Source organism: Cornus florida, unplaced genomic scaffold (assembly GCF_030987335.1).
Source record: "Cornus florida cultivar Cherokee Brave unplaced genomic scaffold, ASM3098733v1 CherokeeBrave_3.0.0_Hap2_Chr02, whole genome shotgun sequence".
Lineage (NCBI taxonomy): Eukaryota > Viridiplantae > Streptophyta > Magnoliopsida > Cornales > Cornaceae > Cornus > Cornus florida.
The window spans coordinates 7,886,181-7,908,242 of NW_026775572.1; the positions used below are offsets into that span (position 1 = coordinate 7,886,181).

General features: G+C 35.8%; 2 protein-coding genes across 2 annotated transcripts; one reads left to right on the plus strand and one right to left on the minus strand.

Annotated features, from left to right (window-relative positions):
* Positions 1-4,306: 4,306 nt before the first annotated feature.
* On the plus strand, positions 4,307-5,758 carry LOC132295619 (NAC domain-containing protein 2-like). The gene is made up of 3 exons (XM_059793926.1): positions 4,307-4,478; positions 4,582-4,868; positions 5,225-5,758. The coding sequence occupies exons 1-3, from the start codon at positions 4,307-4,309 to the stop codon at positions 5,756-5,758; spliced, it is 993 nt and encodes a 330-aa protein (XP_059649909.1).
* A 1,752-nt stretch (positions 5,759-7,510) lies between these two features.
* Positions 7,511-16,729, minus strand: LOC132293429 (syntaxin-71-like). Its single transcript, XM_059790913.1, has 9 exons — positions 16,412-16,729; positions 16,189-16,314; positions 9,997-10,156; positions 9,776-9,861; positions 9,500-9,568; positions 9,377-9,421; positions 9,229-9,291; positions 9,044-9,120; positions 7,511-7,748 (listed from the first exon to the last, which is right to left on the minus strand). The coding sequence occupies exons 1-9, from the start codon at positions 16,565-16,567 to the stop codon at positions 7,736-7,738; spliced, it is 795 nt and encodes a 264-aa protein (XP_059646896.1). The 5' UTR covers positions 16,568-16,729; the 3' UTR covers positions 7,511-7,735.
* Between the last annotated feature and the right edge of the window lie 5,333 nt (positions 16,730-22,062).

Below are 22,062 nucleotides of genomic sequence, written 5' to 3' on the forward strand. Positions count from 1 at the left end.
CATCTTCAATGGGTTTGTAGATGTACCTCGATTGGATTATATAATTTATGTTATTTATAACATCTAATGTGATATATACAATATTTTTTCCTAGTAAATAAACAAATCAATCAGCTTTTTTATTTTTTATTTTTTTTCAGAACTTAATCAACCAGAATTTTTTTACTAACACGGTCATAGCAGAAACTTGAAAAGCTGTGCTTGTTTTTCCACCAACAAAGCTATTATATCAATTGCATTTTTTATCTCTAAGCATACATATTCAACGGCAGATAGCCTATATACAAACAATTCGTACTAGAAAGCATATATGATCATAATAATAGTGATCAAATAAGTTAAGAAGTTCAACTTTAGGAAGTAAAGAAGCTGGAAAAGTAACCCCACAGCCCACCCTTGCCTATTGAGTGATATGAAGCTCAAGAGATTTTGCAAAAGTGCTCGCTTATTAATTGACGATGTTTCACGAAAGACGAGAAAAAGAATAATAGTGGAGCGAGGACGGTGTGAATTTGGGAAGGCGGTGAAAGAGAAAAAAAAAATACATAGGGTTAGAACTACTCAATTGAAGTGGGTCAATCAGGCTTTATTTTCTTTTTTTATTACATTTTTTTTTTTTTTGTCATTAAAACTGATGTGTCCACTTATTACTAAAACACATAATTAGTCAATAGAATAAACCTACTTACCAGTGAGCAGACAAATATTGTCCTTGCAAAAAACCCTCTTTATAAATATTTTTGGCCAAAAAAATCTCTAAAGGGGTGTTTTTAACCGATATCCGTTTAAATGACCGTCTAAAATATTTTTTCGGACCAAATTACCGCTTAACAGAATATCCTATCTATTTATAAACAATTTATTATTTATTTTTTCTCTCTCTTCTTGAAACACTATTGAGACTTGAGAGAGATTGCAAGATTTCCCTATTACCCACTTTCTGAATGCACTAATAAGTCCATGTTCAAGGCCTTCAAGTAAAAGCAAGACTTTTAAAATTCCAGGTGACCCAACATTGTAATTGAAGATTAATCTCTACTCGCTTCAGCAATTCATGTCATTATTTAAACAAAATGACTACTTCAGACTTAATAATATGTTCTTGTGCTTTGTAAGTCCCTGTCCTCCAACACAATTTATTAATAAGTACAACATTAATAAATGGCAATATTATACCAAATCTTGTTTACCATACTAATCTAGAGTTTTGAGATTATTTAATTTTTTCTTTTTTAAGAAAAAGAATATTTGGACTTGTCAATGAGTCATGGCCTTGACTAATCCTGATTTCTGACATTGAGCTGTCCGGCATATAATATTATTGCTATATTAGTATATCATCAAATTCAATAATATAATGGGGCCTATTGATTAATACAGTTAACAGAGCCAATAGAATTATTGAAAATTGGTTTTTTTTAAACTATTATTGATTCTTTGTTATCGTAGAATGATGGCTTTACAAAAATCATTTTTATAAACCAACTTGCACTAAAATTCTCTTCTTTTAATTTAATAATAGATTCTTTGTATCTCTCTGTTTTTCGATAATAAAAAATATTCTTACCTTCCAAAATACAAACACACACATATATTGATTTTTCGCCACAGCATAAATAGATAACAAAACTTGTACCTCCCTTAAAGAAAAAAAAAAAAAAAAAAAAAAAAAAAAAAAAAAAAAAGCACACATATACACACACACACACACACAAAGAAAAATATATATATTGAAGAGTGGTTAGAAATTTAGAATCCAGTGTAATTAAATACCACAAAATTCTCAACCACAAGCAAGCCTAAGAAAACACCTGCAGCGTTCACAAACCAACCATTCTCTTGGTAGTCAAACAAAGTTTAAAGGGTTTAACTAGTTCAAAGTTTTATAAAGACCTCACCTAACATTCCTATAAACGTGCTAAAAAAAAAATTCAGATCAAGAATGCTATTGATATTAAAGAATATGAATTAGATTAGACAAATTTTTTGATGGTATTCAAAGAAGAAACTATATGCATGGAAGAATGTATTGCAAGTTTTTGTGTGACGTGAATGAAAATCCCCCATGGCTATGTTTCTAATACTCGAAAGTTTGAACCAGTTTTTTTTTCAATTCCTAATCCAAGACGTCAATTCGATCCTCCCACACATAACAAAAAGTTATTTGTTAGTCCAAGCTATTTTCTCCCGCTAAAATCACAATGCTATGATCAAATCCAAGCTAATTACTAAGAACTCTAGAGCAATAACTGAACTGTTGTATCCAAGTGGCATAATGACACAAAAAAAATAGAACATGTAACTTTAAAAAAGGTTTAAATCAATGAACTGGAAAAGGGTCAAACTAGGTAAAAATTCAAAGTCACTTTCACTAGATATATGGTTCATGTAGTTGGACGCTTTTTCACTAGGAAATTTTAGTTCAGTATATTCTCTACATATGCCAGAATACATTATACAACCTCAAGGAACATGCAACAAGTAAAAACATCACTATCCACTTGCACTTATAAATCAAAGGGAAGCTGGGTTGTGAGGATCTGCACCGGCTAAGATTTAACGTTACCGGAAACAGCTGCATCGTCTACAAAATCTCAAACAAAACCTTCTAGGAGCCAATGCTCTTGTTTACGGAAAATGAAATGGGAACACATCGGTATGAACAAGGCCTACCTAAATCATTTTGTCTTGAAATGTAAGAATACATACATATAGTTACTTTCTATGCGAAACCAGAAGTAGGCATCTAATGGTTTCTATTATTCGAAAACAAGTTCGCTTCCTCATTTGTACGACTCTATTAAGGATAATGCTATTATAGTATTATATATATATTGTTTCTTGCTCTTAATGGTATATTATGAATTCATTTACAGGGTACTTGTCAGATGTACTTCTCTATGCAATCAAAAGAGTCACGCTTGTATATTGTCTGATATGATAAAGAATGGGTATGCAATGATATTGAATGAGGCATTATAACACACGAGGAAAATGGTGATAAGGAAACTCCAAGGGGAAAAAAAAAAAAATGTAGACGGCTGAATCCCAAGTGACAACTTGACCAAGCTAAGGGACGAGGAGGATGGAGCCAAAAGGCAGCATCTGTATGACTGTATCAAGTATACTGCTGTCTGTTAACACGAACTTCCTATGTCGTATCAGTCAAGGGAGAAAATGGAAAGAAAAGAAACAAAAGGAAAAAGATTGAAGTTGAAGTTAAACAAATGTACTGGGAATCATATTAAACTGATGAGTTCAGTTGTTCATATTAAAGTCGAATTCTTTGAATGGAGAAAGATTAGATGATGGTTTGAACAGAGTACTCCAGACAGGTGGTTAAAGTTTTTTAAACCAATTTCGAGGCTGAAGATATGTAGCTCACAGGAAAGAAAGCCAACTCAAGATAGTGTTCTCTCTTTTGGGGTTTCCTTTTCTATACTAGCACTCCATACTTGACAGAAAAAGACATATACAAGACAGACATGGACTAAATCCAATGTTTAGAGTTCAGACAATTACTCAACATTGTTGTAGTTCCATGCACTAGATGTGTGTCACCCAACTGGTGTCATTAACATCCTAAGAAGATTTGAATTACCAAACTCTATTGACTAAAATCTCTTTCGACACTCTTAACTCATAAGCATTCCCACTCTAATATCTAAAGCTCGTGTCTGAACAAATGTCGCCATTCAACGTCACCAAAAAATGAGTGTATACTTCTATCCAAAGCATAAATTTAGATGTCAAGAGGCAACTTCTACGTTTTCGTAAAAGCAATACATTAACGCACTAATTATGTTCATATGTTATTGTTACTAATAATATGATCCAGAGGAAGGAAGACAAGAAACATTCATATTTGGTCTTTTCTATGTTCTTTTCCTTTGTAGCACAACAAGAAGGTGCTCCCATAGAACCAAGTCAAATATGTAATTAAGCATACACCATAAATAATTCATACTTCCAAATAGAATGATATTAAAGGCCGTACGTGAGAAAGGTACATTTTCACTTGATGTCTGATCTAACGTCATGACTTGAATAACAACAAAGGGTTGACATCGTTTCAATTTTATTAATTTTTTTTTTTTTTTTTTTTATTTTTTGAAGATCTACATGTAATTTCATAATTTAATCCTGTTTTATTAGCTTGATTGGTGCCTCGTCGGCACTAGACTACACCATATATAACCACTGCACAGTGCTCTCTAATTTACAACCAATTTGATCGATAACATCGGTGATTAGTTCGTTAACTACCTAGTTTCCTCCATTAACAAGAACAAAGCCTTTTTTCCCCATGGAGAGAGAACCCAATTCATATATTCAACTTCCCCCTGGTTTTAGATTCTACCCATCTGATGAGGAGCTCATCGTGCACTATTTGACAAACAAAGCAACCTTAACTCCACTTCCAGCATCTATTGTGGCTGAAGTAGATCTTTACAAGTACAACCCTTGGGAGCTACCAAGTCTGTATTGCATCAGCTACCAAGTTATTTTCCATGGTCTTTTTCATTTTTATTTCTATGGATCATCTGTTAAGCTAATAACATGTTTTCTTTTTTAAAACAGAGAAAGCTTTGTTTGGAGCAGAGGAATGGTATTTCTTCACCCCAAGGGATAGGAAGTACCCCAATGGAGTGAGGCCTAATAGAATGGCAGCTTCGGGTTATTGGAAGGCAACAGGAACAGATAAACCCATTCTCAATTCATATGGAGCGAAGATGATTGGGGTGAAGAAAGCTCTAGTTTTCTACGAAGGGCGCCCTCCAAGAGGAGTTAAGACAGACTGGATCATGCATGAATATAGATTAACGGAGACGATGATACGGACTTCCAAGCACAAAGGGTCCATGAGGGTAAGTAGATTCACATGATTTCTGAACTAATATGGCTTCTATTCATTTTAATGTGGAAGATAAGCAGAGAACTAGGAGTTTTAATTGCCTTCATTTTGGCTCATTCATACTACTTAAAGATAAGAGATTCACCTTTCACAAGGGCAAAAGAACTAGAAACAACTAACTCGTTTCACTCTTTTCTAAGCTAGGGCAGGGCTGATAGCACAGGCCAGATTTTAACAATTCATATCATGACACATGCAACATATATACATTTATAATGTAAACTTAAGATGGAAGAGTATATTGATATTTTTATAATTCATTTTGGCATTCAACATAAAATGTTATTGGAAGTGTTTTCTGCTACACAGTTGGACGATTGGGTACTCTGTCGAGTTCGGAAGAAAAGCAGCATCTTGAAAAAGAATTGGGAAGATCAAAACAGTTCAAACAGCGAACAAGATTATCATGTTCCAAAAGTAGAGAAGCCATGTTCTATGGATGCAAACGCGAGCCTTGACATGATCAGAGAGTATCTATATAAAGAATGCCCGATGTTACCTTATATCTTCACCTCTCCGGAGCTTCCTTCAATGGACACAGTTTCTAACAAAAGCTTTGAAGGTACAAAGGCTTATTCTTCAGTCCCACTTTTCAATGGTTTGTTTAATGCACGAAAGAGAGACCCCATTGAAGAAATTCGGTACAAGAGTTTCATTCAATCGAAGAAGAAGAAGCTAAACAACAGAGATGATCAAGAAGAGGAAGTTTTACTGTCTGTAAGCGATGAAAGCACTGAGATGAATTTCTGTAGTACAGAAAGCTACGAATGCAACAATTTCAATGCTAATCAATGGAGTTCTACAATCCAGTATCAAGAGCTCCATCACTTAGCCTTCTCGTGAGTTGACTAAGATATCGAAGGGCATGGAAACAGCATGTAGATGTTCGTAAGCAAGTAAATACGTGTGTCATGTAGATAAAGTTGTTTGAAGAAGTCGAACAAGTCTCTGGGACAAGAAGGTGGTAGACCAGACCAAATACAGTGATTAATTTCATTATGTATTAAACAAATAAACACAATGTAAATTATAGGGTATTATGTGTGGATTGCATTAATATGCAGAATATATGTGAATTCTGTGATTAGAAGTTCTAAGTATGTGAATCATCAGAAGCAATGTAATTGTATACAAATTTATTAAAAATTCTGTGTGTTGTATGTAACTTATAGATAATTGATTGGATGTGTTCAAGATATTTCATGATATATGCTACATGTCAGGAGACTCCGAACGTAATTTTGACTGACAAAATTGAAGATAAATGTTAAGAGAGGTGTGTGGAGAAAAGCTTCAGAAATAAGAAAGTAACTTGGAAAAAAATTGAATTAGAAGATATGCAAAAACAATAAAGAACTAAAATCAAAAAATCAAAAAAGACAGTTTGTTTGTGTGTGAGAGAGAAAATTGGTCGAATGACTTGCAAAGGAAAGTAAACTTACAGCCTACAGGTGAGGACGACGTTGAAGGAAACAGTAAAGTTGGTTTATGCTAAGGCACCCTTTGAATGAAGCTAAATGAGAAACTATTTACTTAAGTTGTAGCCCCAATTTGGTTTTGGAGACAAATTTTTTGACCCTTTTTTTTTTTTTTTTTACGGGTCATGGATCATATTTAGTACTTTCCTATAGTATGATATATAATAAAGACGTTTAGAATTTGGAGTGGGATATTGAAACATTGAAAATCCCAGAAAAGAGAGTGAGAGTTAGAACAAGAGGGTTTGGAGGCTAAAATTTGTAATCTCATAATTTTCGCATAATGAGACGTTTTGTCAGACTTGTGCCAAATCACACTAAATCTTCTTCTTTGTGTTTACATTTTTGTTTTGATGATTCGTAATTTGTTCTTGGTTCACTGCCATGCCGTAAAAAAGGCAAAACCACATTAGCGGTTCCCATAACTTATTAATAAAAATTAAAAAAAAAATTAGTTGGCTTAACTTATTTATTTTATCATTGTTTTAAGTCCAAATAGTCCTTGTTCGAGGACAATTATAGTCCAATTAGCTTAACGAAAGAAATTCTTGATTGTCCTGGGACCCTAGAAGTGGGACAAAGGCACTTTGGTTGCTATTGTTTTAGATACATCTTCTGTTGGATTTATTAAGTGATGATATTATTCATTTACTCCAAATTTCTTAGTTTCACGCCTAAAGAAAGCTCTTCAGCTAGGAAAGTGAATAAAGAGCACCGAGTGCTGGGCAACTCTTCCAGTTTCTAACCATTTTGACAGATTTAACAATTTCCTTTCAGGTGAGGTTGGCGTTCCAACTTAATGAATCACCAAATATCCCATCAATCTTTCAGTTTGCTGTTCCCATCAATTAGCATATGCTTACTGCATTTGCTTTGATGTAAAATAACTAAGGTTTGAGGCATCTAGAACAAAAATATACATATGAACCTGAAGACAAAAGGTGTAGCAAAAAACAGCCATATCATGTCAAACTGTAATTGCAAACTCAACTCTAACAAGTTTTTCAATTCCAGCTTCTCGTGGTGTAGTCTGTAGATGAATCCAAGTAGTGGTGTATCGGTGTTCACACACTATGAAGCTTAGATTCAAAGTTTTTATCGTATTAAAAGTATAAACTAGGGAAATAAACCACCACAAATAATAGATTACTAATACAGATATACCCAGTGCAGCCAAATTTATATTCGAAAGACGACTACATTTTTCAACAGCGAACAAAGATATAAATGTTGATAAAACAAATCAAATCCAAAATCAAGCACACACCAAGTCCTCAATCAATGCGAGCCAATCAATACCAGATCAAGCCAAGAAGATTCCGTTGCCCATGGTATCACTTTACTATTTCAGTACACTGCAAGTAAACACTCCATCAGAATGACTCATCTATACTAAAATAAAAAAATTGACCAGGCAACAAAACTTCAACTCAAACAAGTATAGAACAGATCTCATATGTTAAAAACTTTTATGGTCGGATATCAGAATGAGAACCTAACAATTCAAGCTAAGTAAATGAAGAAAAATATCAAAGCATATAACCGGTCAATGTAGCTTTGGGGCCACCCCTTACTCTACCATTATTATAGGGGTATGGGGTTCGAGACAAAGAATAAATTGCGTAGAATTTAACCTCCAGTACTCTCAGTTTTTCCCTTTACTTCTTCGAGGTAGGTAAGACACGCACCCATTACCCTTGTCTAGGCCCTTTTATGGTCGGATATCAGACTGAAACTAATAATTCAAGCCAAGTAAATTAAGAAAAATATCAAAGCATATCAAGGAGATACCCTTGGTCTAGGCCCTTGGTGGTCTCTCAGTTCATTTTCATATCTTTATATCTTTCTTCTTTTCTATATTTTTACTTTTGGGGGGCAGGGGGTGGTGGCGGTGGATAGGCAATCAGGGATGGGAACTAGGACAAGCTCAAACTTCGAAGACTAAAACCTGTCAACCAACATGCCTTACCATCCAGGAAGTACAGACGTTTCCCCTAGGAGAGCTGTGGAAGTAATTGGACACTCAATCACGCGAACATGCATGGAACACAGCCCGGACGCATCTAGAAGTGTCTTGAAATTTGAATATTTCATTTTTTGGTTGGACATGGCCAGGACACGGCATGGACACGTTAGGGAGACTTTCAGAATGTGGCGGAGTGGTTTTGTAACTATTTTTCTCAAAAGAATGGGATTCAATAAAATTTAAAATATATTATGGGTTAATTAAAAAAATAATATAAATTTTTATAAAACAAAATCAACAAACATCTAACCCTAAGCTCCAAATTAGTGAATCATTCATAATTATATGGGTAAAATGAGCAAAAATTATTATTTACATAAATATATAATAATATAGTATGTTATTATTTTTAGACATATCATACTGGATCCATCACCTATTTTTTTGAGATTTGCCATATCGTACTGGATCTATTTTCATATCCGTGTCCAAGTCGTTGTTTCCTAGCTTACCAAGTTACCACCAGTAAAGCTACTAGTTGCCATCTTCCCAAGTCAGATGATTTGCTAGTGCTCATAAATTCACCCTTCCATGAACGAGATTTTCTACTAAATTTCTCTAAGCAGGTCAGTTTTTTGCAAAATTATATCTTTTCCTTCCATTGACGGAGAAAGAAAAACTTACTTGTATAAATAGGCTGCAATTCCCAGAATTACACACAACAGAATAATATCAATGCAGAAATTTCGACTTGACCTCAGCTGGAACAAAATTCAGAACTTCTTGTTAAATCCAGGAAAGGAATCCACAACAGAGCACAGCAGAATATAGATGGAAATTTAAATTAAACATAGTTGCAGCATAAGTACCTGATTAACAGTGTCCTTGAGTCTAACGTTGGTATTCTTAAGGTCAGATGTTGCCCTGTCCACCTGTCAGATAAGAAGAAAAGCACTGTGAATTTTTTAAAAATCGTTGCAGCTTCAAAAACTTTCAAGAAAAGAACAAATTTCTGACCTTAGTGTCTATCTCATCCATCAGAGGGACTTGCTTATCCATTTCCTGCAACCATTGCATAACATAATGATCCAACATGATGTAATTGTAAGGAAACAGAAAATAAAGGAAAAGACATTAAACCTCATTCATATCCTGGGCCATGCTTTTTAACGTGTCCAGACCTTCTGCTATCACATCTAAACCTTGGTCCTGTGAAACATCAAAAAGAAAAACGATAGGAATTCAGGATCCACATTAAAAAATGCAGTAGAAATACCAAAAAGAATGTAAATTTCCTTCCATACAAACAAAACAAAAATGCATATTGCAAACAAGCACATACCTATTTCATTTTCCGCATTTCATAGTATACAACCAAAACAAAAATGCAATATACAATTCCAAGCAAACACATACCTGTTTCATTTTCCGCATTTCATACTCTTGCCTGAATTGACTTGACTCTTCAGTTTGCTGGAAGTATTCACTGTCAAACCGCCCATCTATGTATCAAGGGAAACACACAAGTGAGCCATAAATCAAAGAAAGCCTCATAGGAATATATATATATATATATATATATATATATATATATATATATATATATAATTTATGAGCTAAAAAGGTAAACTGATCACCTGAATCAAATTTGATTTCTGTACGAGAAGCTGAAGCTGCCCAGCCACCAGTTTGTTTAGGTGCAGCCGCAGTCCCATCAGGAATGGCCTGAATCCTATCTGGCAGTGCAAGGGCCAAGTCATTACGGGCAGTAAGTTCTTCTATTGAAAGCCCTTTAACCTGTAAGTAGGAAGTATTATCAATGCAGATGCCGGCCCAAAAGTAGTTAGTAAACTTAAACATGCTTACGTAGTTAGGTTGACATTTAAGGGAGTGGAGCAACAGAAACAGATGGAAGTCTCAGGAGGTCACAAAAATCACATGATCAGAAGCTAATGACTAGGCAACAGATTGGGCATGTGTAAAAAGTCCAAGAGAAGCTTAGTAGAAATGTCACTCATAAGGCCCAGAAATATTACTTAAGCAGTGTAAAGAGTCCATCTCAACATCACGAGAGCAGTATGCATCTTATCCAGAAAACAGTTACTATTTGACAGGTTGAAACTAATGTAAATCCATCTTTTTAGGCCCAACACTGACCGAATCCAAAAGCCAAACCATGTCCCGACTAACATTACACAGTCTGGCATGCTAGGGCCCTAGTATGCAAACTGGATTTTACTCTGAATTGATACATCAACATGAAGTTTCTTGATTTAGTAACAAACTTCATGTTTTCATCACAAGAGGAAAATCCATCATGCTTTACTCTAAATTAGTAAATGAAAATCACTAATATTTGAAAATCTAATTGCTTGAATCATTCACCAAATGCTTACGGGAGAATCCGATCAATATTTGTGGCAGGAACAAGATAACCTAAGCAGTCACTCATACATCACTACAGGACAGGCATCATATATGAATAGAGAATCCCACTCCTAACTTATGAAATATAGATTCATTCCCCAGTATGACTTTTTCAAGACTGTACAGTACATCGAAAGGTTTGCAGTTACCTTCTTAAATTCCCATACCATATTGAACTTGTTATTTGCTAAAATATTCTACATGTTTCCGACCTAAACATTGCAACTTTTGTTTGAACTTCTCCGACTTTCGGTGTTTCTAGCCCGTCTTCGGCTCTGGTACCAGCTTAAGCAGTTCAAATTGCAATGAGGGGCCAAAACCAAGCAAAGTTTAATGTTATCAAAGAACGTGTTGGCTAAAGGCAAATTCTTTAGTTATCAAAATTCACTTTTCAAGTGGTTAGCACTTATATGTATAAGAATTCGTGAACAGAAACCCTAATAACATGAAATTCTAGATCTTTACTATTGTAAACTTGGCAACCCAATGTAACTTGGTTTTAAAAAAGACATAAAAACCCACAATAACGACTGCCATAGTGTCGCGTTATGCTACTAATACAATACTCATTAATTAGTAACTGCTATGGTACCATGGATACAGCTGTAATTAGAATACTCGTCAAAAGTATTGGTGTAGTTCTTTCTTTTTACGCTCTAATGGATCTCAGTTAATGGACTCTATGGTAATGATGCAAATGATATGCATGTAAGGTTTGAAATACTGCAGGATAAGAGGAAAACTAGTTATGGGCCAACATCGTTATTTGGCAAGATCCTTTAGAAAAACTTGCTTATAAGATTGATATTGGGTGAGATTCAGTGAGCCTACTGGGTCAGTTGAAGTTCTAGTCTGTCTTGGCTACCACGATCACTTGACCAAAAAATTTCCTTAGTCTTCAGACAATCGTCCTCTATAATCTATATAGAATGATTCAAAAATAATAATAATAATAATAATAATAATAATAAATAAATAAACATATTACTTGACCTTTGGCGTGTGTGACTAAGAACCTAGGTGCGGTTGCCTAAACTTCCCTCTCTTGTTCTTCTCTTCTTTTTCTTAAATCTTCAAAATCTCTTCTTTGTAGCTATTCTGTCATAGTTTTGGTGCTAGAGCAAATATCCTACAGCAATAAAATTGTGAAAAAAAGAAAAAATATAGATGTGTCAGCATTAGATTGGTTTCCTTAAAGGGTCTACCTGATTTTGCCTATCTCACCACAAAAGGCCTTCACGTGCAATAACAAGGGATCTCTTTTGTCTTCTTCTTTTTTTTCCTAAACATAACAAGGGATATTTGGCTGGTGCATAATATGATCATGCAATTACATCCAAAACCACCTTTTCTCTTCCCTCATAAGTCATAACTATCCTGAAGGACCTGAACACATGTTATCTGACCCTTGTAAGCAGCGGTGGCAATTCGTGTTGGCGTGTCGTGTTCGTGTCGACAAGATTACGACACAAACACAATTAAGGTCGACACGAACACGACACGATTATTAATCGTGTCTAAGACCCTTAACACGAACACAAACACGACACGATTATTACACGTGCAACACGACACGACAAGCGTAACTTTGTTTAATAAATGGGTCAAAACTTGACATGACACGAAAAGACACGTTTAAGACATTTTTGACATGAGCACGACATGTTTATTTTACGCGTTTAGCTAAATGGGTCATTTTTTACACGAACACGACACGTTTAGTTAATCGGGTTAATCGTATCATAATCGTGTTTATAGGGTCAAGCACGAACACGACACGTTTAGTTAGCGGGTGAATCCGTGCCGACACGATTATGACACGAACACGATTAGCCCAAACCCAAACCCTCTTATTTCGTGTCGTGTCGTGCTAGCTTGTCGTGTCAAATATTACCACCCCTACTTGTAAGACCCCAATGCATGACCAAGAGCTCGCCCACCATAATAGTTTTTCTCCAAAGGTTGACCAACTATTCCCCATCCAAAGTCTGACTCCATCAAGTCATCTCAAAACACACCTCAAGCACCTTCAGAGGTGAATTAACCTTCAAATAATAAGTATGGATATTAACCATTGTGTAACCAAAAGGAGTGCTTGCAAAGAATAGTGTAAATGTGTAATTAAGTATAGGGTAAACTACAATGGACCTCCCCTGATGTTTGACCTAATTGCAAACAAACCTGAGATTTGCTATTTTTTTTGCAAAGACCCCCTTTGTCAGATTTGGTTGTGATTTTACTCATATACCCCAATTATTAAATTATTAAAAAATATATATATTTGACAATGTTAAATTACAAGTTTACCCATATTTAAAAACAATTTTTTTCTCCTCCTCAATGGCGTCTCCACCAATTTTTTTACCCAGGCCACCTCCTTCTACCACCCATCACCACCCCGAATATGTATGCACTGATTGGAGCTTGTTTGCACCGATGAAAGTACCAAAGAGATGGGAAAGAAGGCAGTGCCGATAGGTTGCAACTACCAGGGGATGAAGGCAGAGCTGAATGGATGCATCAACGACGCGAAGAGGATGTACACGTGTCTTATGGACCGGAACGGCTTCTCGGATAACGACATCACTGTCCTCATCGACACTGATGACTCCTGCACACAGCCCACCAATGGTAACATCCGCTATGCTCTCTCTGCTCTCATCCGATCGGCGAAGCCTAGGGATATCCTATTCGTCCACTACAGAGACCACGGCACCTGCATCCCTGTCGAGACTGGGGAGGATGACAACACCAGCCATGATGAGTGCATCGTCCTAACCGACATGAACCTCATCATAGGTTAGGTCTTCATCTTCTATTTTTATATAATTCACCTTTGAATTTTTTACAATTATACATACATGCACATTATATGAATTGATGAAGCTTTTGAGTCTGTCACTATTATCACTAAATCTCTTTGAATCGTCCTAGATCTGTCACCCCGTCACTTTTTTTATTTCGATTATGGGAGATCATTCATTTATATGCAATACTAAACACCCAATTTTTTCTCTCCTTCTTGTATTCAGTCCAAGCTCTGATATATTAATGGAGCTTACTGGTATTTAGATGAAGCTCTGCTCATGTAGCCGTTTAAAGAAAAATCCACAGCCACCTAATTCTTATCCAACAAGAACCCATCTCGGCCATTAAATTCAAAGCAAATGGTGACCATTTAACCTTGCAGCCATTAGATCAAGAGTGGGTTGTAAGCTACAAATTTTATCCTTTGGATCTGTGAAGCTCACTGATGCGTCTTTGGTAACCATCTGTGAATTAGATGTGTATATTGCTTTGGTATATGATTTCCTCTCAACGGCAGTTGCAATGCTTGTGTGTGTAAAATCAATGAGCTATATATAATTTTACATATATATGCCTGTACAAATTTCTTGTGTGTATATATATATATATGGGCAATAGAGGGAGAGGAAGAGAGAGAGAAGGGCATTTTTGTCCTTTAGAATAATTTTTTTTGTAATTTGATGACACTAGGGTTAATAGAGTCCTTTAACTTAATTAATGGGCATTTTGTGCACTTTAACCATTTTTTCTGACAAAAAGTATTGATTTTTGTACGAAAGGGAGGTCTTTGCAAAATGGAGCAAACCTCAGGGGGGCACGTTGCAAAAAAAATGCAAACCTCAGGTATATTTGCAATTAAGCCAAACCTCAGGAAGGTCATTGTAGTTTACCCTTAAGTATAGCAGCTATGTTACATGGACTCGGGTACGGGTGTCAGACACGGGTATGTATCCATGTGTCGGACATGTCAAATCTCTCAAAAGAAGGACACACGGACACGGCTAAATATTCATTTTATTAATTATTTTATTTTATTTTCTAGAGTAAAGTAATGTTTTTATCTAATATAATATTCAATATAGGCATTTAACTCTTTTTAAAGTAATAATATAATGTAATTGAATGATTGGATATATTTTTTAAGTACATGTCTAACCAAAAGTGTCAAACACATATCCCATACCCATGTCCGAGGGATATGTGTCCGACACGGGTACTTCACTACTTTTGAAGAGTCCATGTAACAGAGTATAGTAGTACAAAAATGTACTTTTTGGTCGCCAAACTCTCCTACTTGACTAATGTACTATTTGATAAAACTAAAAATTAGGTACTGAAAATGTTAAGAGCTAAATTTTAAGTATTGAAATTTTTTGCGCTAATTATTAATTAAAATATTTTGATTTTGATTTTATTTTAAGTGATCAGTGATAAGTAAAGTATCTATCACTTAAAATTTTATCTCTTTTTAAGTGACACTTATTCTTTTAAGTGGTATCCTTATTAGGATATTGAACGTATTTAATTGAATATGTAATTAATCTATTCAAAATTAAATATTGAGCTGAGTTATCAAATAGGATAGGCCCAACTAGAGTGGGAAAGGAAACCCTCAATCATGGCTAAATTATTCTCTGTATGTGAATCAAATTTGCAGCAGTCAATAAATAGTAACACTCGAGTAACTCCATTAGAGAGGTCCAAGTTACACCCAAGACTTTTCATCCATCCATTGGACCAATTCCCAATCCAGACTTGGTTTTATGCTTGTGGGTTTGCCAAATCTTTCCATGCATTCATGGACATGGCTGTTATCTCCATGTATGGAGTGTGTCTAGCAGACTTGAACACAAATTTTGCAGGAGATGTGCAATGTTTATGGGTGTTCCCCCGTAGAGTCATAGCACGGGCCAATTTACAATCATAAGAAATTTTAAGAAACCACGACAAAGAACTCTCCACATTGATTATTTATACAAATTTCTAAGAAATGGAGAGTTTAACAAGAACAAACTAAAAGGCCTCCTACCTAGTTCATGGGATCAAAGTTGATATTAAGAATGTGCAGAAATAAGTTAAATATGGGTGTGGAAGTCTTAGGAAGTTGGAAACTATTTGACTTGTTAAGAAGATGCAACTAAAAATCTCAAAAAATATATGGATCATTCCTTAAGTTAACCACCAAGTTCCTTGAAAACAAGGGTCTTAGATCCTAGAAGACTAGTTGAAAGTTATCCACCACCTTGAAATTCTCCCTTCGCTCTTGAATTTTTCTACATAAGCTTCCTGATCATCTTCACTCTTAATAGCAAACTATGGATGTTTAAATGCAACAATTCATGAGGATCAATTTCATATCCCAAAAGCTTACGAACAAATGAAATTAAATTGGTGTTTTCTTCACCAAAGTGGGCAATGCTACTTCCACGAGCACACAGATCTAAGTATTTATAAATTTTAATCAAGGAAAACAAAGTCAAAAGCGTCTATTGGTAGAACTACAAATAAATCTATTTATATACGCATATATGTATACGGACACATTCTATCATTAATTTTCTAATTATAATCGCTAAAATTGGAAGAAATTAAACCTTTTTTACGGCCAATCTCTGCAACTTGGGAACCTCCTCGAGCAACCGAGCCTTGGTCCGTCGGATCTCCGCGTTAATTGCAACAGCGGAAGCTCTATTCTTCTCCTTCGAAGCGGTCTCCGCTTTCTGAAAACCAAATTGTTCAGAACTCCATCTGAAAGTTTAAAATAAAAACCAAACCCTATAAATTAGAGAGAGAAAGTGAGAAAGATAAAAAGAGGACCTGAAGAGCGGCATCGATGTCGGCTTCGACGGCGGCGTAGAGGCGTGCGAAGGCGTCGTCGCCGGCGACGTTGAGATCTTTCTGTTTGTCGACGTCGTACTTGTCGTATTTCTTGCAGATCGCGTCGACTCTGGTGAGAATGTCGATCACGCTCATCTTTCTCTCTCCTCCTTTTTTTTTCTACTCGAATGTTCAGATCAGAGTAGAGATCGGAAGATTGTGTTCCGAGTGAAGAAAGCAATTGAGATCAAGATAGTAGCCAAATCCACTCACCAGTTTTAAAAAAACGGAAACCCAACACTGCTGTATGAAACCGTTTGTTCATTTTATTTGGAAAAAATAAAAAAAAAAAACTATACTTTCAAAATAGTGCATAGGGTAAAGTACAGACATACCTAGGGACGGTAATTTGACCCCCGCTTCGTAGTTACCCGTTCCACCCGGCAATTTGACCCGCCCCGTAATTACCTGTTCCACCCCGTCTAATTTTTGGCTATTTTGGGAAACGTTTTGCTTATTTGGGTGAGGATGGTTTGATGCAATAAAGACTTGCACGAGTTTGGTGCGGGAGAGGTCACCCCGCACCACCCTACCCCGTTTAGATAAACAAATTACTTAATTACTCTTATTTCATTAATATATATATTTTTCACTATATATTAATTACCCCATATTAAAGTAACAAATAAATTTTATTAAAAGGAAAGTTGTACCGGTGAAGAATTGAAGATGAGGGGAAAAAAAAAAAAAAAAAAGCAAATTCATTTCAATAATAATAAAATTATGGTCTTAAACGGGGCAGGGCGGGTACCCGCGGAGGTAAAAATGTTAAACGGTTACGAGGATGGGGTAGAAAGTTCCCCCATTTTTGCGATTTTGGGTGGGGACGGGGGCGGGGTTTTTAAACAATTGCGGGGGCGGGGGGAGGGTACACCCACCCAAACCCGCCCCCGTTGCCATCCCTAGCCACACCCCCTGAGATTTGACAAAAAAACACTCCGAGGAAATTTACTTGTTTTTTGAACAAAAACACCCCTTGAAGGTTCAAAAATAGACAAAGACACCACTTTACTTGAAAAACCAAATTACCCTTTGACCTTATATGAGACTTTTTTTAACTTTACAATTTAATAAATTGGACCAATTTACCTCATGAACAATTTATGCATAAAAAAAAACTTTATATTATTCACTTTTTTTTTTTTTTTTTTTTTTACTTTATAAATGTCCCAACTTCTTAAAAATGTAGACGTCTAAAATGATTTTTTGATCCAATACATATATTTCAAATAAATTATATTTTGTTATTATTTTTTTTCTTCTTCTTTTGTATTTTTAAATTAAGATACTTAATTATTTCATCTAAAAAAAATTAAACCAATCTATTTTCCTTAACAACCTTTTTTTTTAAAATAAATAAGTACGCCAGTATAAATAGGATGACGTGCCTCAAATCCAGCAGGTGAAAGGAAAATGAAATAGGAAAACACATACATACACATAACATAAACCACCAGACAATTGTCAAAAACTTTTGATTTATTTATCTATTACAAAAGGTTAACTCCATTTTTATATTGAGCTGAAACTAATCCCTACGCACATACACAATCTTATGCATCAGGTAACTCAGGAAAGAGTTACACTTAAAATGTCTCAAATTGTTGATTTCTTTGAGGTTTCCAAGAAATTATTGATTTCCTCAGAAATTTTGTTGACAACTTTACTCTTCTACATGGAGGCAATCAAGAAAAAGGAGCTAGAAGTACTTATTTGAAAAAAAAGGTAGTTAAGGAAAATAGATTGGTTTAATTTTTTTAGATGAAAGATTTAAACATCTTAATTTAAAAATAAAAAAGAAAAAGAAAAGAACTAATAACAAAATATAATTTAATTGAAATATATGTATTGGATCAAAAAATCATTTTAGACTTTTTACATTTTTAAGAAGTTGAGGCATTTATAAAGTAAATAACAAAAAAAAAAGGTGAACAATATAAAGTTTTTTTAAAATTTTTTATTTTATTTTATGCATAAATTGTTCACGAGGGTAAATTGATTCAATTTATTAAATTGCAAAGTTAAAAAAGTCTCATAAATGGTCAAATGATAATTTGATCAATTTCTCATATAAATGGGTGTCTTTGTCCATTTTTGAACATTCAAGGAGTATCTTTGTCCAAAAAATAGGTAAGTTTCCTCTGAGTGTCCTTTTGTCAAACCTCAGGGGGTATGGCTGTACTTTACCCTAGTGTATAAAATGAATCAAATTGGTCCAAACTCGTAATCGACCAGATAACTAAATCGTGAAATGACAAATTTAATCTTACTATTTAATATTAAATTAAAACTTAAAAATATTTTTTTAAATAATGATTTTACCCCTTCATTATTTAATCCAAATTAACCAACACTGTAGCGTTTTTTATTTCAAACACAACTTATATACATGTATCATCAATAATCAGATTTGTCCATCAGTCATTGCCAAAGAAAAAACACCTTAAACCAGAAAGGAATGAGCAAATTTATGGTAATATATTTGAAAAGATAGAGCAAATTTATGTAGTTTGACCAAAAAATTCCGGCAACCCCTATTAGGAGAAAAGGGTCATCTATTCTCACTCAATTGGTGTCGGATTTCTTGGATGTACTACAGAAAGTCGGCGAGTGTCTTGCCGCCAATATGAGCACCTGCGTTAAACTTGAAGAACACAAAACCATATAGGATTGGAGAGAAATCTGGAGGGAGTAGATTGACGAATTCAACGGAGAAGAGGTGTGGGGTAGTCGGGCGTACCAACGAATGCAATCAACAAGAGAAAACAAGGGAGGGAGAACACATTGCCGTTGTTGCTGTTGTGGAAGACTAGCGTGTGAGTCCTTAACGCACTCCGATTCTGCAAAGTTGAATAACGAGTCCAACCACTGTAAAGATAGCCTTCGTTAAGATAGTCTCGAACAGCTGGTCAGTTGATATATATAGCACAAAAACCAATTCAGTGGGGGTGGAAAGGGCAAGTTGGACCCCTCCTTTCAGAGTTGGTATGGATGGTTCCCCAATTGTCGGAAGATTGTGAGAGGATCAGAGACTTGGGGTCAAAGGCAGTGATAAAACAATCTGGGGTGTGGTTTTGTTGGTAGTTTAGTTACATAATGCCAATTATTGCTGCCATTTTATTTATTTATTTTTTTTTGAATCTCAATGCTTACTTTGTTTAAGGGAAAAAAAATGATTGTTCTGTTTATTTGATGGGTATGGGTTTAGGGAGAGAAAGGTACAGAGAGAGGCGAAAAGGAAGAAGATCACCACTTCAAGGGTTAAGGGGGCATTTTTATAATTTTAAAAATAATAATTTTCAAATCTTAATTTAATATTAAATTATACGGTTAATTTTGTCATTTTACAACCTAATAAACGAGTCGGTCACTGGTATAAATAACTTGATAGTTTTTTTTAGTTTAAGGGATGTTTAATTTTAGTGGGGTTTTTTGTATTAAAATAATAGTATAGAGGGGTTATGTGATTTTATCTCTTGTATATATTGTTTTCATATTTATATTGATAGGGAAAAATAACCTACCTTGACCAGCCGTCAGACCTCTTCGACATATTTCGTGATCAGAGATAAAGATTTCTATCGGATAAGAATGATGGCATTTCTTATCCAGGATAATGAATGACGACATGGTTCAACAGGGTGAGGATGACCTTAGCACAATTTGAGAAAGTCAAAAAAGTAAATCATATTCCCGACAAATCAAGCAACAAAAGAACTCCTCTGATTTCGCACAAGCGGATCTCCCGCAGGACCAATATAATTCCAATCGACAGCCATAAATAGGGCACCAAGCCATTAAAGAAGGTACGAGAAAAAAAACCCCTAAAGAGAATATACATAGTTATTATGTGATACGATTACAAGTACTAACTTGATCGTTGAAGGGTCCTTGGCTGGCACCCCACCGGTGCCATTTAAGATGACGTCCCTTTGTTTTGTAGGTAAACGCCGTCGTTCCGAGTCATGAAGATTTTCGCATCAACAGCTGGCGCCGTCTGTAGGAACCGATTAGTTATATGAAGAAATAATAATCCTTGTGCGACTTGGCTCGGACGGCAAAACGAAAGTTTCCGATCATGGAAACCATCCCAAAGTCATTAGTTGACAACGGGTTTCCATGTTCTTATATAAGGACGGGTCTCTACATCATCATTACTTGTCCATTATACTGAGGGCAGAATGGTAAGTTGCGTGATGTCATCCAGTGTACGATGACAATAATCAAAATTTGGCACGTCGACCCAAGCAATCCAATGTGGTGTTTTCCATCTAGAGATGCTTGGTCCCCTCACTACTAAGGTTTGGTCGTTTAAGACCAGACTCTATCTCATATCGGGCAGCAGCCAATTACCAAGGCCTGATCGTTGAAAACTAAGGCTTCGTCCTCCTGCACCTACATAAATGGGCAGGTCTCCACCCATCAAGAAGATCACTGCCAACAAAGGGGTCTCTACCTACTAGTAAAGCCTCTACTACTGAGGATGTCTCTAGTAACGAAGTCTCATTACTCCATCCGTTCGTGTAATCAGGGTGCCTTCTACATCCAAGAATGTATCGAGGCCTTCAGGTCCAAAGAGGTCCAATGTCCTTCAAGATCCCATGTCCAATGAGGTCTGTATTCCCAAGGAGGTTCCTAAGTTAAGGGCGATCATTGGACCTAACGAGGTACTGGCCACAAGACCGTCATCTGGTACTAGCCACCAGATCGTCATCTGTCAGTCGTTGGGTACCATGCCCCTATCCACCAGGCATCAGGCCAATCGCCGGACACTAAGCCTCCACCTACCAGACGACAGTCATTACCTCTTTTCCCTTACAGGAATTGCCTATCGACTTCAGATTATGCAGAATTTTGGATTGATAATCCATTGCAGGTTAATTTTCAGTAATTATTTCTAACACAATCTAATGTTTTTAGACAACTGTAAATTGTTGCAGCACCAGGCACTCCATCCGCTGTATAAACATCTATAGAATGGGTCATCACCCAAGATCCCATCATCGGGGGCAGAATAGTGGATCACACGATATCAATCATCGATCTATATATAATGACAAGGTCTAGAAGATTGACGTACCGACCTTGGTACATCGAGCTATTCGGGTTTCTAATCTTTCTCCTTTAGCGACCCCTCAAGGGCATTAGTCATCTAGGACGAGAGGCCAATAACACATTTTTTCCCTCATTAAAGGGACAAGAAACCGACTACTTCTTCTACACAAAAGGGTGAGACAATTAAAGTTTCCTTCATTTACTAGAAAGACGAGACGACTACCTCTCGTATAAAAGGGGTCATCTTCCTTCAGACTGCACCTCTTTCCTTATAAAGGAACGAAGGGTTAACTTCATCTTCTTCCCTCGGTAAAGAGAAAGCAGGTTAATTACTCCCTTATTAAAGGGAGAGCTCACAACGCTCGAGCAAATCCACTTCCCTTATTAAAAGGGGCAAGAAAGTAATCATCAAGCATGCTTAGCTTAGTGGGACTTGGCATTCCCGACGCTTAACAAAAATCTAATTCCCTTATTAAAGGGATACAAAGGATAGTAAATGAGTGTCCTGTATTAAAAGGACCCGGGCTGAATGAATC

Coding starts and splice junctions, on each gene's coding strand:
- LOC132295619 (XM_059793926.1), top strand. CDS start 4,307: ATGGAGAGAGAACCCAATTCATATATTCAACTTCCCCCTGGTTTTAGA. Junction 4,479..4,581: donor CAACCCTTGGGAGCTACCAA/GTCTGTATTGCA, acceptor TTTTTAAAACAG/AGAAAGCTTTGTTTGGAGCA. Junction 4,869..5,224: donor AGCACAAAGGGTCCATGAGG/GTAAGTAGATTC, acceptor TCTGCTACACAG/TTGGACGATTGGGTACTCTG.
- LOC132293429 (XM_059790913.1), bottom strand. CDS start 16,567: ATGAGCGTGATCGACATTCTCACCAGAGTCGACGCGATCTGCAAGAAA. Junction 9,569..9,775: donor AAATGCGGAAAATGAAACAG/GTATGTGTTTGC, acceptor GATGTTTCACAG/GACCAAGGTTTAGATGTGAT. Junction 9,422..9,499: donor TGGCCCAGGATATGAATGAG/GTTTAATGTCTT, acceptor CAATGGTTGCAG/GAAATGGATAAGCAAGTCCC.